General features: G+C 44.7%; 3 protein-coding genes across 5 annotated transcripts in view; 2 read left to right on the top strand and 1 right to left on the bottom strand.

Annotated features, from left to right (window-relative positions):
- Window positions 1-16047, top strand: part of SRM (spermidine synthase) — a 227650-nt gene that overhangs the window by 89169 nt on the left and 122434 nt on the right. The gene's annotated exons all lie outside the window — the stretch shown is intronic.
- MTOR (mechanistic target of rapamycin kinase) overlaps window positions 1-16047 on the top strand; it is a 150552-nt gene that overhangs the window by 62863 nt on the left and 71642 nt on the right. For all 3 annotated transcript variants that reach the window (XM_050787642.1, XM_050787652.1, XM_050787662.1), the window contains exons 27-28: window positions 1051-1213; window positions 1351-1496. In XM_050787642.1, the coding sequence (XP_050643599.1) occupies window positions 1051-1213; window positions 1351-1496 (309 nt within the window). The remainder of the gene's footprint in view (window positions 1-1050; window positions 1214-1350; window positions 1497-16047) is intronic.
- On the bottom strand, window positions 4778-11549 carry ANGPTL7 (angiopoietin like 7). The gene is made up of 5 exons (XM_050788803.1): window positions 10846-11549; window positions 8434-8534; window positions 7008-7202; window positions 6120-6318; window positions 4778-5926 (listed from the first exon to the last, which is right to left on the bottom strand). Exons 1-5 carry the CDS (start codon window positions 11213-11215, stop codon window positions 5757-5759), a joined length of 1035 nt encoding a protein of 344 aa, XP_050644760.1. The 5' UTR covers window positions 11216-11549; the 3' UTR covers window positions 4778-5756.

Below are 16047 nucleotides of genomic sequence, written 5' to 3'. Positions count from 1 at the left end.
ATTAGCCAGGCGTGGTGGCGGGCACCTGTAGTCCCAGCTGCTGGGGAGACTGAGGCAGAAGAATGGAACCCAGGAGGCGGAGCTTGCAGTGAGCTGAGATCGCGCCACCGCACTCCAGCCTGGGCGACACAGCAAGACTCCGTCTCAAAAAAAAAAAAAAGAAAGTAGGTATAGAGGCATCAAATGCTAAATCTATCCATTGTAGGTATATCGTGTTGTTTCCCACTCCCTTCTCCACACAGTCACCAGAACAGTGGGGAGGATAGGATTGATGTAAGATGTAAGGGATGGCAAATGTGTCCATCATGTGGTACTATGGTAATGTAAGTAGTCATAGTAATCTTTGAAATGGAACCTCTGGTTCCACGTCTTTGTGAGGCCCCAACTGTTGGCTTAGAAAATCTTTTAGAACTTACAGGTTTGGATCCTATTTGCTAATGCTTCTAGTCCTGTTGTCATTTTTTATGACCATCCAACTAAGGGTTCTGATTATATTTTGAAAGCAATTGCAGATTGCTTTGACATTTCTGACCTTAAGAATTTAGACATTGTTCCAGAAACATCCCAAGAATCATTTAACGATTATTGTTTTCCACATTTGTTAATGCCAACTTCTTTGTCAGAAGTCCCTCTTCTATTCATTTCCCATTTCCTCTAGTGAAGAGAAATGATGCAAAAACTGCCAAGAAATATTCCTTTGGAGAAAAGTTACTTTGCTCTGCTCTTCTCCCCACCCTGCCACTTGCCCCCCAAGTCCCTGCATATCATAGTGTCTGTACCTGCAGTGTAAGATTCAGTAGACACTAGCCATATGTGGTTAATTTAATTAAAAATAAATAAAATGTAAAATTCAGTTCCTTGGCCACACTTGCCATAGTTCAAGTGCTTTAATCATCAGTGGCTACCATATTGGACATGAAAGTTCTCTTGGACAGCACTGGTCTTTATAACCAAAATCAGTGATGCCAAAAGTGAATTGATAGGTGTGACTTTGAGGCAGCAGGCAGAGGCATGGGAGGTCTCTCTATTTTCCACCTTCTGTGCCTTCAGGGATCTCTTCAATGCTGCGTTTGTGTCCTGCTGGTCTGAATTGAATGAAGATCAACAGGATGAGCTCATCAGAAGCATCGAGTTGGCCCTCACCTCACAAGACATCGCTGAAGTCACACAAACCCTCTTAAACTTGGCTGAATTCATGGAACACAGTGACAAGGTGAGACTTTTCCCCATTGTCCAGATGGAGGCTGACAGGGAACCAGCTGGTGGGAGGAGAGAAGCATCCACACAGCCTTCTCTTGTTTGTGCCCCATCTGCCACTTTCCTATGCTGTGAGGTTTTGCTCTCCTCCAGGGCCCCCTGCCACTGAGAGATGACAATGGCATTGTTCTGCTGGGTGAAAGAGCTGCCAAGTGCCGAGCATATGCCAAAGCACTACACTACAAAGAACTGGAGTTCCAGAAAGGCCCCACCCCTGCCATTCTAGAATCTCTCATCAGGTAGGCTATAAACCCTTTTTAATTGCTGCCTTCATGCAAAATGACCTCTCTTCTCCCACTACCTGGTGCCACTTCACTGGAGTCACTTGGAGACTTCTGTTCTGTGAAATCTGCCTCTGGGTCTGGCCAGCACATTTAAATGACATGTTGCAGATGGCTCTCCCCAGGAATCTAGCCATGATTGTCATTTCTGTTGACCCTTATCACCTGGGCTCCTGTTGTTTTCCAACCTGTCCTTTCTTATTCCAGTGAAATTAGTTGAGAAGCAATTCTGTGGCCATGGCAGCCTAGGAAGATAGGTTTTGCATCTGGGTTAGATAGTGCTGTCTAGAGCTAGAATAGAATGTGCTGGTTCCTGGGCTTCAGAGGGTACCCAAGGGCACAGTGGGGTTTTATCAACTAAATCTATTGATGCCTGCGTCTTCCTCCTATGGTGTTTTGTGAATATAAAAGGCAGAGCATAATCTGAAATCTAATGGTCTTTTCTCTGATGTGGTTATGTTCGCTCCTCTGTTAAGACAGTTTTCAGTCTTCTGGGTGTGGAAAAAATAGGTTGTTTAATAAATTTTCTGCTGTTAGGAAATTACAAGCAGCACGAAACATTAGCTCCGGCTCCTAAAGCATCATTCACTTCCCCTAATGATTTTCAGAGAATATCAACTCTGGGATCTCATTATCTTCATGTGAATGCTAACATGATCTTTCATCTCACTGCAGATAGTTCAGAAAAAATCATCCAGCTAATAAGTTCCTTCACCGTGGCTAATAGAGCCTGCTGTGTGTGGTGCCTACTTTGCTTGAGAGGTTGATCAAACAGCCAAGTCCTTTCCTAGCTGTGCTTTTGAGAAGATATTTAAAAGAGTTCCTTTAACACTTTAAAAAGTTAGCAAAAAGATAGAAATAGAATCCTGTTTTTGCCCAAATAAATTGGACTTGGAGAAAATGTTGATTTCTGAAATACCATGTAGGAACAATTAAAAACATTCTGTCCTCTGAGGCATGCTTCGGTTTCAAATCAGACACAGTAAATGTGAAAATCCACATTTCTTCCTTCCATCTCTGGCTTAGGTAATGTGCTCTCACATGATAACTAATAGAAAATATAGTAACTAAGTACGATCACTTTAAGGTCAGATAACTCATTTTGCATATTAATTTCCTTGCTCACCTGTTTGAGACCTATTTGAAACTTTCCTAATTCCACCCTTAATTTTTCCCCATATTTGAGACAATCATAAAAACTTAAAGTTATGCAGATTTGTAGCAGAAAGATATAGTTAGAGGCCTGGAAAAGTGCTCTAGAAGGTTATTTAGCTTTGTAAGCAAATATAATTGAAAATAAGTCCTCAGAATTCCCTGGAGATTGATCTTGTCCTTTGTTTAAAACACTGTTCCAGGCCAGGTGGGGTAGCTCACACCTATAATCCCAGCACTTTGGGAGGCCAAGGTGGGTGGATCACTTGATGTCAGGAGTTCGAGACCAGCCTGGCTAACATGGTGAAACCCCATCTCTACTAAAAATACAAAAATTAGCTGGGCGTGGTGGTGCACATCTATAATCCCAGCTACTTGGGAGGCTGAGGCAGGAGAATTGCTTGAACCCAGGAGGTGGAGGTTGCAGTGAGCCAAGATCATGCCACTGTACTCTAGCCTGGATGACAGAGTGAGATTCTGTCTCAATAAATGAATGAATGAATGAATGAATGAATGAATGAATGAATGCTGTTTCTGGGGAAAGCCAGTGTGCTTGGCTCTTTGGGTGTCCTCAGCCAAGTCAACTCAGCTTGCATTTCTGCCTCCCTTCTGCTGGTCTCCTGTATCTTCCTATCACCTTTCTTTTTTTGCTTCCGTTTGCAGTTTTTACTTCTGATTTTGTAAAGCTGCTTTTCCTAAGCCCGGTTGTGGGTATACTGTCGTCTATACTGAAGGAAGTTTTAAGAAACAACCTAAGACAAAGTTGCTGTTAAGGAAGTTGCTCACAACACTACCCTGTGGAAATTCTTCTCAGGGGTCTTTTCCCATTGTTGGTTGTATGTCCCTGAGCCACTACTTTGATCTGGCCTTGGAGACATCACTTTGCAGTAAGGGATTGAATTCCTTTCCTCACAGTGGCTACTGGAGAGCTTGAAGCTAAATTCCTGGTCTACCTCCAACAAATTACAGACATCTTACCTGTTTTTACTACTACTAACTCTCTCCCAACCCCCACAGACTTTGTTTTTATTTTTGCTACTCTTATTTTCCCTTCACCAATTTGTCTGCTTTTTTAGAGTTCGTTTTAGTATACATGTTTGAGTCAACTTCCCTAAATTCTTTTTGAAACAATTAGGGTAGCCTTACACAAAAACATCTTTGTGCAGCTATTTATTTTTATTTTTATTTTTATTTTTTAAGATGGAGTCTCACTCTGTCGCCAGGCTGAAGTGCAGTGGCACAATCTTGGCTCACTGCAACTTCCGCCTCCTGGATTCAAGCAATTCTCTGCCTCAGCTTCCTAAGTAGCTGAGACTACAGGCGTGTGCCAGCATGCCCAGCTAATTTTTGTATTTTTAGTAGAAAGGGGGTTTCACCGTGTAGGCCAGGATGGTCTCGCTCTCTTGACCTCGTGATCCATCCACCTTGGCCTCCCAAAGTGCTGGAATTACAGGTGTGAGCCACCGCGCCCGGCCTTGTGCAGCTATTTCTTATTTTTTTGTCTTTGCTTTAAAAAACCATGTTCTGTTGACAGTATTGTTCTCTTGTTACTAGTTCAATCTGTCTTGCAACCTATTGACTTTTTTACCTATCTGTTACAGGGCAAATTAAATCCCAGATGTAATCCCAAACCAGGGCTAACACTGAGATAGTGTAAACTACTTCCATCTCCTTAAAGCTCACACATCAGTAAATATATTTGCTTTCTTGGGGACAGAGTATTGAGTGGTTATTTGATTATTAGAAAACACACACACACGACTTTTACTTGGTTAGCCCCGAGCATTAGGGTAAGGTCTGCTGGCCTGCTTTTGTTTCTCTATCCTAAGTAGAATAGAGGGTCTGATAAGGCTGGATGCCTTCATTGCCCAGCCCCTGATGTGTAATCCCCTTTATGGAAAATTGTCCTGGTTGCTGCTGCCCTTTTGTCCGTCACCTGTTCCCTTTTGGCTTCTGCTCCCCACTTGGTTGCCCTGAACACCAAAACAAACCCCAGGCCTCTGTCACTGCTCACCCTCTGATTTAAATTTAACTTTTTATCCTGTTCTAAGTGGTAATGGTAAGAATTTAAAAAGAAAATACTGAAGTTTTGAAAGTGTTTATTGTAGAAGGAAAAGAAACGTTAAATGTTTAAAACAAAACCACAATATTTTATTTTTACAAAGCAAGATGCTTATATACAGCATTCATTATTAACTATAACACCATCTACCTTCAGTTTTCAGCCATTTCCTATAGACAAAATTTAAAAGGAAGCCCCTTGAGCTTGTTTCTTACAAAGTAAATAAAAATAGGTATACCTGTATTAACTATGAATATTTTAAGGCAGTTTTGTGCCAGCATTCATGAGAGACTGTGTCCACCTCCTGCCGGTGCTTCATACCTTTCAGTGCTGTACCTGACCACGGTGAGCACGGGCAGTGCTCAGTCTGATTGCCAGACCCAGTGCCCTGGAGTTTCCTCCTCGCAAGTCCAGCCTGGGTCAGTTAACCTACAGCCGAACAATTTTTGTGTTTTAAAAATAATATGTAGACTCAAGATAATTTCACTGGATTTAAAAATAGAAATACCCATCTCCCACCTGCCTCCTTCACTCCTTTCTCTAACACTCAAAGGCCTCTTCTTTGAGAATCAAAATAATATGGTTCTTTTTAGCAAAGGGATTTGTGTTTTGCCCTCATGTAGCCTAAGCCTTAAAGAAAATAGATAAAGCGATCTCAAAGTTATTTTCTTTCACAGACAAATCATATGGAAAACACAGACAAATCATATGGAAAAGACAAGCTACTGCTATGTCAGGGATCTTGGGCAGAGAGACCCCACTGAGTCTACCCCCTTGAGAAGGATGTGGCAGGACCCAGTGGGTTTAAATGGTTCATCCTGTTTACTGTAACATCCTTGGTACATATGATTTTATTGTGCTCCTTGGAGACTTATTCTTTCTTTGGAGAGTATAGGCTGTTTCTCAACCCTACCCTTTCTAATAGTCTCTTCCTGTCCTCATCTGCCCTCATCTAATCTCCAGGTGTCTCAGTGTCTGCATCTGTGCTCCACGGCAGCCTCCTTTTAAGGCTTAAAGTCTTCTGGGCGGATTTTCATCTCCACCCGTTTCAGGGAGTAGGTAGATCCATGCCAGCCGTACCAGGTGATGCCATCCAAGTGCTTGTTGTGCTCGCCCAGGCGGTAGTACACTCCATTGAGATTGGAGTCTGTGCAGCAGTTGTACCAGTAGCCACCTGACATGAGAAACAGACCCAGTGCTAGTAAGTTGACTGTGATAGACCAGACATCAGATAAGGAGTTAGAGCCAGCATTAGAAAGAATACTAAAGCCGGAACATCAACTGTACAGTTATAATTCACTCTTTCTCCTCAAGTGGGATTATGGGCTTGCACCTGAACTTCTCGTTTCCGGTCCCCCAAGTCTCACCTTTGCGGAGCTGTGCACACTTGTCTAAGCAGTTGTCATTGTCCTTGTCCTTGGTGCTGAAGGCTGTGTTGTTATGATACTGGAGGGCGTCGTTCCCCACATTGCCAGTGTAGTTCCCCAGGAAGAGGCGATAGCTGTTGAGTTCATTGCCCAGAACAAAGTGGCTATACTCAGCGTAGCGCAGGTTGCCTTCCCAGTCCTGTCAGGAGGAGCAGAGCCTTAAAGAAAGTGCAGCAGGCTCCATTTCATGCTGTCTCTGTACCCCTTCTCTCCTGACAGCCCCGTAGCCAAACATCTTTTTATAGATGTGAATCTAATAAGACTTTATTACTTGTTTACCTCCAGTTTACTGCGTTAACCTGGGAATCAGAAAAGAAGGCTCGAACTTCTTTCCTGATTCCCCATATGGCCTTGATTAGTCTCTCTATATTCCGCACTTTCCTGCCTATAAGGTGTAGCTATGTTTTTGCTGAATCCCACACAGAGCTGCTGTAAGAGAAACGTGAGGATATAGTGAGTGCTTTAAGACCTTCAGCAAGGGTCCCCAACCAGTATCAGTAAGATTTGCACCTAAAGGACCTCATGCTCAGCCAGAGCAGAGACTAGTGTTCGGCACAGCTGACTGTTGGATTTGCTCTACTCTGGCCTGGGTCTGGCCTCTTCTTGTCCCACCTACAGCCCCACTTCTGTTGGCGGGGGTGGGGGGTTGGGAGGTGCAGAAAGGAAAAATACCTATTTATCCTCAACTCTATTATAACTTGCAGGAAAACCATCACAATGAATATACAGATTTGTCTTGAATCAGAATAGGAATGGCACCCTCAGAGTCGTACGCAGTCATGTGTGGTGGCACTGGTCCAGTCATGGGGCCCCTGGCCTTGTGCTTACCTCCATCTCTACACGCAGCCGGGTTGGCTGTCTGGAGAGCCGGTGGATGTGTTCATTCCCCAGCCAGAAGTCCCCACGGATGCTGCCAAAGCCCTGCTTGTACTGCTTCCAGTCCTGGTAGAAGGAGACAAGGCCACTTTTTCGTCTCTGGATGATGGTCCAGCCTCCACCTGAAGTCTCCATGTCACAGAACACCTGGAGCAGAGGGGATACTCTGGTGAGGGACTTGCAGGACAGGAGGCAAGAGCAAGAGGGCAGACTTCCCAACCTATTCCTGTCCCTGCAGAGCCAGTAGATGCGTGCATTCCCGCAGTCACACTGGCTCACTCGGGCAGTGATGCTGCCCCACTGCTGGTGAGCTGGGGTGGGTGGTACACTGCTCTGGAAGAACGATCCAAATTGGGCCCAGGGGTGAGTGCACATGAAGCTTGAAGGGAAAAATCCAGATACTTTTTTTTTTTTTTTTTTTTTTTGAGGCAGAGTTTCACTCTTGTTGCCCAGGCTAGAGTGCAGTGGTGCAATCTCGGCTCACTGCAACCTCCACCTCCTGGGTTCCAGTGATTCTCCTGCCTCAGCCTCCCTAGTAGCTGGGACCAGAGGTTCCTGTCACCACACCCAACTAATCTTTATATTTTTAGTAGAGACGGGATTTCAGCATGTTGGCCAGGCTGGTCTCAAACTCCTGACCTCAGGTGATTGATCCACCCACCTCGCCTCCCAAAGTGCTGGGATTACAGGTGTGAGCCACCATGCCTGGCTGAAAATCCGGATACTTTTGATGCTGCCTTCATGTTTTCTTTTCTCCTCCCTCAAGGAATAGCCGTTCTAAGACATGGCAAGAGATTTAAACTAAGTTATGTGGTGGTTATAAGAATTATCTGATCTATGTTAGAAGGCTTGGTGTTTGATAATGATTTGAAGGGGCCAAACAGATGCTTGGGTTTGGAGTGCAGGGCATAAACTTAACTGTTTGCATAGCTCTCTGGTGTTTGGTATGTTTGCTTGTGTTTTGAGTTTTCGTTTCTTTCTTTCTTTTTTTTTTTTCTTTAATTGAAATGGAGTCTCACTCTGTCTCCCAGACTGTAGTGCAGTGGCGTGATCTCGGCTCACTGCAACCTCTGCCTCCTGAGTTCAAGCGATCCCCCTGCGTAGCTGGGATTACAGGCGTCCGCCACCATGCCTGGCTAATTTTTTTGTATTTTTAGTAGAAACAGGGTTTCACCATGTTGACCAGGCTGGTCTTAAACTCCTGACCTGAAGTGATCCACCCGCCTTGGCCTCCCATAGTGCTGGGATTACAAATGTCAGCCACTTTGCCTGGCCGAATTTTCCTTTCTTTAAACTGTGAATGGCCCTGTTATTGCAGTCCCCTTGAGGGGGTGAAGGACAGGTATTAGGGTGTGGCCAATGACTGTAATGACCTCACCTCCAGTTCAGGGCTGCCCAGGAAGTCATCAGGAGGAAGCTTATACACTCCAGAGATGCGGTAGTTCTTCTGGTAGAGTGAAGAGCAGTCGTAGATGGCATCTACAGGAGAACAAACCACAGGGTGAGCATTTAGACCCGGGGCTCCATCTGAGTTGAATGTTTAGAAACTGAGCCTTTATTTCTACCCTGAGATTCCCACTGGTGTTAATTACCCATCAGTGTCTGCATTTGGGAGAGGTGGATATCAGGAGATCCAGAGGGGGTGTATTTTGGCTTCGCTGGTGGTGGAGCAGAGGGTTAGGGAAGCCCTTCACTTGGATAGCATTAGTGGGACGTTCCAACAGGTGGTTTTAGGTTAACTCTGAAATAAATCATTCTGCTATAGCTAGGCCATGAATTCTAGAAATGTTACAGTGTATGAGGGCCACGTAACAGATACTCCTGTCAGATAGATTCAGACTTCTTAGACAGCCGTCTCTATAACACATCGGTTGTGAGTATCTCATAGAGTCTGGTTTTGTTGCTGTTTCCTGGTTGGTTGGTTATGTTGTTGTTCAGAGGTGGTGGCTACTGCCACCTGAGACCATAATTAAGGGAGATAGAGTTTATTATATATTTTCCCCTTCCATCCAGCTAGAACCTCAAAACTCTCAGAAGAACCTTTGAGACCTTCCCCCCAGGAAGTTTTGTTAAAACAAGGAAATGAGAGCATTAGACAGGCCAATTTTTTTACTCTAGGGCCATGGAGCTGCTACTTTATGCAGGGTTTAGGCTCTGTAGTCTAAATATCAAAGAGCACTGTGGAAGAGACAGCATTTTCTGATAGGATTCAGAGAGTGCAGCCCTTAATATCCAAGAGAAGCTTCCTGCCCGCTCTGTCTCGGGGTGCTTTTCTTGGTAACCACTGCACTGGGACCTTAGAGAAGAGCACCAAGATGGCAGATGGGAGTTGTCTGAGGCGCTTAGGTTATCTTGCAAAGCACCTTGGGAAAGGGAGGCAGAGTACGTATGCCTTCCCCATCACTGTTCTTCATTTCCCCTTAGTGGTGAAAGCACCAAATTACTGCTTCCTCTAAGGGGCTACCTCCTTATAGAATATACAGGTAACCGAGCACTTGGTCATAGAGAAGAAAAATAAGGAATTATGTCCTGGGCAAGAAGAGCAAGAGGCCTGGTGGGAGAGCTACACTTGACCCCAAGAACCTCCTCGTGGGATGGCGAGAAAGCCTCCTGTTTGGATGAGCAGGAAGTGGCACAGTCAGATTCCTCTGTCTGGCCTGGTTTTCCACATGTCTGGTTTCATCCCACAGACCAAATCAGGACTCACTTGTCTGAAAAATGGCCTGAGAATACCTTTCTAATCCCAAGCTGAGGGCCAGGAAGTCCATGCTTAGAAAGTGATTAGTACATGTTGGTTCAGGTAACAATTTTCAAGCTCGGTTTCATGTTAAAACTTTTTCTTAATTTGAGCTGAGGGCAACCATTGACTTAGTCAGTAGAAGCTGATCATGTCTTTGTTCTTCATATAGTTTATAATGGGACCAATGGTTTTTATATCAGCAAGAAATGACATGTCTATCGGATATGCTCCTTATAACTAATACTTTCCTGATAATTTCAGAAAACCAAATTTTTAATCTCTAAACCATAAATTCATGATGACCTACCTGAGCTGAGTTAACCAGAAATAAAAGTTGTTTTGCAAAAGAAAGATTAAATTTATCTTATTTTTGGCCTATTAAAAATCTATATTTCAGCATTGCATTTAAAAAATCCTGTATTAGGAGAAATTCATTTAAGACCATGGAAAAAAGTAGACGTGTCACAATTGAGGAACCTTAAGGAGCCATATCCTTCCTGAACACAAAAGGACTCTTCACATGGCTACGTGTCTCTACACTTAACTCTGAGCCAATGAGAAGAGTTATGTTTACAGAGAGAGGACACAGAATTCCACTAATGCTCATTCCCGGTAAATCTTGGAATACCAGAGAACTGTTTCTGGCAAAACTTTGCTTCCAGAGGAACAGCTGTTACAGTTTGGTGCTTCCTTGGAATTTCTTGAGATATAGCCTGTCAGCTATTGGTGAGGAAGTAGCAGAGCCACACCAATCAGGAAGACTTGAACCCTGCTTCTAAGACTTGCTGGGTGACTTTGGGCAAACCATGTAATGTCTCAGCACTCTTAGATGGTAGGCTGAAACACTGTGTGGATAAAAGAGACCTGTGAAGGTGTGAGGTAAACTTACATAGCATTAGCAATCAAAGGAAATACTGCATAAGCCTTTACTAAAGGGAAAGTACACCCCCAAAAGAGGCCCCAGTAGTGGTTCTGATGACCAGGATATGTAGAAGCAGTGCTGTAGGTGGTGAGGCACTCCATGCTCCCGCAGGGGACTCGTCTCCTTACCTGCGGAGGTCTGAGTGACCGTCTGTGCCGCCTGCAGCTGCATGATGTCGATTTGGTTGTTCATCTCAGAGTACTTGCTCTCGGCATCTGTGAGCCGCGACTCCATGCGCTTGCTGTTGCTCTCCAGCTCCATCACCTGCATGACCACACTGACCCAGTCCCTTTCCTGCTTCTTGTTCAGTTCACTCAGCAGGCTGCTGAGGTTGGCGACTTGGGCCTTGAGCTCCTTCACCTCCTCACAGCAGGTGGCCGCTTTGAGCTGTGCTGGTGTCTTGCGCTTAGAGGGCTTCTGCAGCCATGCTGGGTGGCTGACAAAGGCCACGATGAAAATGCAGAGCCAGGTCACAGCTGAGAGAGGCTTTTTCAGCATCTTTTGTGGGTTTGGGTGAGGAAGGCTCTTCCTCCAGGGGAGCCTGGAGATGCCCAGCTGAGGTCTGCAAAGCTGCAGGAGGCTGACTGAACCTTACGCTTTCACTCTGAGGGCCTCGCCACTTTGTTGTTTTCTCTCTTTTCCTTGCTCTTTGCTGGCCTTTCTCAAAGCTTGAGTCTCTGACAGGGGAGCTGAATGGATAGCCTATAGCTTTCCTTCCCAAGCCTGAATGCTCCACAAGTCAGCATCTTAAATATTGTTTGCTGCCTGTACCTCCACCCCCACCATGGCCGCACCGGGCTTTAGCCCCTCCCAGCTCATCTGGGAGGGTCAGGTGCCTGTTGGGTGAAGTCAGCGGCAACTTAGGCCAGAGGAGGGGAGGAGGGAGATGGGGCGAGTCTTTCTTTCCTTGCCTGTGCAGTCTCTGGGCTGAGACAAGAGGACTGTGAATTTGTGTGTTTCTAGTTTCGCCTATTAGATTATGCCCCTGCCAGCCACTGGCTCAACTCTATCAGTAAGCAGGGCAGGGTCAGAGGAATTTCCAAATTCTGTTCAAAAGGTTATATAACCATGGTGTGAGCGTTAAGGTAGGCAAAAGAGACACTACTCACCCAGGGAGGCCTGTTAATGTAATCCATGCTGTTTATACGAGGATCTGGTATATTGTGACATTGTGCTGAATATGCTTTTAACTAGGCTGATTATTCCCATCTCTGATCATCATTTAGTATTTTATAAAATCCTTACTCAACCTGGATCTAACACTCTCTCACATTTGAAATCTTCCAACTTAGAAAAGTTCTAGAAATAGAAGAATCGAGTAAATATCTTAGGAAGCCAGGAAAGGACTTTGTAGCCACAGGGTTTGGACAGTTGTCTTTTTACATGCTTTCTCCTCCAACAAAGAGAGGGCCAGTATTAGCATCTCACACTTGACATTTTGCAAGGAGGTGTCAGAAGATATGAAAACTCAGCAGTGCCAAGTGTGGTTCTGGGATTGGTCACCCATGCTTCTGTCAGGTTTTAGGCAGGACAGAGAACAGGCCCATCCTTGGCCCATGGCTCAAACTTGGAAAATATATTAAAATATAGAGAAAAAAAGAATCCCTATCACCTAATAAATCCATATCTACAGTCTCATTTCCCTCTTTCTATGCTGGTATGGTTTGCAATTTGAAATTATTCCTCCTCTATTTGTGTATGACTTTGTATCTAAAAACCATGAATATTGTAATTTTTCGTGTACTATATATGAAGGACACTGCTCTTTTGAAAACAATTGTGAAAAACATGGAATTTCAGCAAACATCCTTAAAATAAGCTTTTCACTGAGAATCTATACAAAGGTTCTTCTGTCCTTAAAACAGTAACTCTGTCTTTGGAACATACGATTGCCATTTCCATGTTATGGAGCCACTCAAGCAGTTACTTGTACTGTGGTAGTCAGCGTGGGTCCTTCCCATATAAGCCTGATGCCTGACAGCTCTCCTCCCATGCCATAATCCCCCAGAGCTCTTTTCCAGTCAGGGCTTCTAGCTCCTCAGGAAGTAATTTCTGTTCAGGCAGCTGGAATTACTGAACAATTTTTTTTTTCTCGGAATCAAAAAGCGGTAGAGGATCAGGTGGATCAGAGTTTGTTTTCTCACATCCCCAGCCTCCTTTGCCTGCTAAAGGGTGAGGATGTTACTGATACCCTTATAGCAACTTGGCATTTTGATCATAAGATTCTGTTGAGAATTGGCACTGTCTGCCAGTCTCTGCTCTCTTTTTGCAAATGTCTAGCCAGGCTGGGCACCGCAGCCTTAGCTCCATAGCATTCATTTCACTAAGGAGAATCTGGCCCCAAATGTTAGCATCCTACAAGGTCTGCTAAAAATGGGGATCTTCAAGTGGGTCTCTGGCCATCAAATGACACTGAGCTTAAACCACATGCCACAGAAGTGCTTTGCACCATACAGTCATGTATAGCAGGGGTCCCTAATCCCCAGGCTGCAGACCTGTACTTGTCCGTGGCCTGTTAGGAACAGGGCCACGCAGCAGGAGGTGAGCGGCAGGTGAGCGAGCATTACCGCCTGCGCTCCGCCTCCTGTCAGATCAGTGGCGGCATTAGATCCTCACAGGAGTGCGAACCCTGTTGTGAACTGCACATGTGAGGGATCTAGGTTGCACGCTCCTTGTGAGAATCTTAAGTACTGCCTGAAGATCTGAGGTGGAACAGTTTCACCCTGAAACCATCCCCCATCTCCCCATCCCCGCCCTGGTCCATGGAAAAATTGTGTTCCACGAAACCAGTCCCTGTTGCCAAAAAGATTGAAGACCACTGATGTGTAGCATCCCGTGTGACCCTGCTGCCTTGGAACTCCCATATAACAGTGCAGCAGAGAAGGCACAAAAGCACAGTGGAACTTTGTGGAGTTCCATCCTGCTTTTGTTTATTCTTCCCAGTAGCTCACCCAAACAGGAAAGTGTTATGAATTGATTCTTATATCTGGGCAGAAAATGAATTAATCATTCTTATTTGCACCTCATGTAACAGTCCCTTTTGGGAAAGGTAGGAGGAGTTCATAAGTTTGGATCGGAAGCATCTAGCCTTTAGCATGAATGTCTGGTCTTTGACATTTATTTTCTGGAAACTTATTTCTAACATAAGGCAATACTTGAAGACAGAAGACAGAAGCTCTTGAATTGCATAAGCTACCCAAATGTCAATACTCATCCCCCTCCAGTTTTGAGGAAAAGTAGCTAATTAAGGATATTTCTCATGCCAGAAGATTATCTGTTTTCTAAAACATCCGCAACCTTATGATGTCCTAGATTCTGAATATCTAAATGAAGGAAAAATAAGTCCTTCTTTTGAGCACAGCTAAGCCAGTAGAGAAAACCATGAAGGATGTGGAGGACTAAAATGGTATTGCCTTCTCTGAAAGAGGCTTTTAAGCCCTTTTTCTGCCTTTCAGTGAGCAGAGTGACCATAAAAATGGGAATTAACTGAGAAAATCTGGAAAACCTGGGTTGGATACGATTTAGATTTTCCTTTTCTCCATTTTGCTGGTGTTGAAAGAGGGCTAGCTTGGTGCTCCTGGAAAAGATGTTTATGAAAATCAAGCTTATGTTCTTAATGAAAAAAGTCAGTGAGGTTGTACTCAAACTGTAGATTCTCAAAGACTTCACAGTGTTTGGGCCGCACTGCCATAGGCTGGCACCAAAGTAGTCTGAGTGTCACAGGGCAGGGGAGCACCTAGGGGTGGTCTCTCCTTCTGTCCAGAGAGGAGCATCAGATCTCATCTGCTTGAAAATACCCCATTGAAGAGTGGGTATTTTTTCTCCCCACTCTCAGCTTGTGGAATGAATACATCTCAGAAGAAGCTGCCTTGCTGTTAGTTTTAATTGTGTACCTCAAAGGAATATTTCACTTCTTCTGAAGTCTTTAAATGAACCACAGCCTGCCATACTCTATACAACCATTGAATTTCTGCCTTTCTTTTTCTTTCTTTCTTTCTTTTTTTTGAGACGGAGTCTTACTCTGTTGTCCAGGCTGGAGTGCAGTGGTACAATCTCAGCTCACTGCAAGCTCCTCCTTCTGGGTTCACGCCAATTCTCCTGCCTCAGCCTCCCAAGTAGCTGGGACTACAGGTACCTGCCACCACACCGAGCTAATTTTTTGTATTTTTAGTAGAGGTGGGGCTTCACCGTGTTAGCCAGGATGGTCTTGATCTCCTAATCTGGTGATCCACCCGCCTCGGCCTCCCAAAGTGCTGGGATTACAGGCGTGAGTCACCACGCCTGGTCAAATATCTGCCTTTCTGGCACTCCATCCCATTCCTATCTCAACTGAAAGCCCAAGTCCATCACAGAAAATAATTTCGTCTTTTCCCTAAGCTTTCTAATTTGCCACTTCTACCAAAGAATGTGTCCTAAACCTATTAGAAGTCTTTTCTCTCAGGCCTTCTCTTAGAGGCCTGTTTTGTTTTGTTTTGTTTTGTGACAGGGTTTCACTCTGTTCAGGCTGGAGTGCAATGGGGCAACCATGGCTCACTGCAGCCTCAACCTCCCAGTCTCAAGTGATCCTTCCACCTCAGCCTCCAGAGTAGCTGGGACTGCAGGTGTGCACCATCACACCCAGCTATCTTTTTTTCTTTCTTTCTTTCTTTTATTTTTCTTTCTTTCTTCCTTTCTTCCTTCCTTCCTTTCTTTTCTTTTCTTTTCTTTTCTTTTCTTTTCTTTTCTTTTCTTTTCTTTTCTTTTCTTTTCTTTTCTTTTCTTTTTTTGTAGTGATGGGGGTCTCACTGTGTTGCCAGGGCCTCGAACTCCTGGGCTCAAGTGATCCTCCAGCCTCAGCCTCTCAAAGTGCTAGGATTACAGGCATGAGCCAGCACACCTGGCCAGAGTCCATTTTAAATTATGGAATATAGCAAAAAAAAAGTCTCTCTCTGATTTCTGTCAGGACTTTATAGCTCAGTTAGCCACCATTCAAGTTGCAGAATCCAATGATAATGCTGGCCCAGCATCCGGCAGTCTAGACAGCTGAACTGACAGTGTGACATATTAGGATAGGAGACACAGAGGACAAGGAGGGCCTCCCAGAGAAGTGATACCTAGGTTTTAAAGAAAAAGAAGGAAATAGCCAGGAAGGGGAGAGGATGTTGTGAGCAAAGGTGCAGCTATGTGAAAGACTTGGACTAGTGGGAGAATGTAAGCATTCTTGGCCTAAGGGTCAAGGGGAAGAAGAATGGCAGCAGAAGCTAAAGCTGGAGAGGTGGAGGGGCCATGCCCGGGGAGCCCAGGTGAGGAGCGGGACTGATCCTCTGTAGACATGGGAAGGAATCCTAGAA

This window comes from Macaca thibetana, chromosome 1 (genome assembly GCF_024542745.1).
Source record: "Macaca thibetana thibetana isolate TM-01 chromosome 1, ASM2454274v1, whole genome shotgun sequence".
Classification (NCBI taxonomy): domain Eukaryota; kingdom Metazoa; phylum Chordata; class Mammalia; order Primates; family Cercopithecidae; genus Macaca; species Macaca thibetana.
Note: the sequence above shows the minus strand (reverse complement) of the source record. Positions and strands in the feature narration are given on the sequence as shown.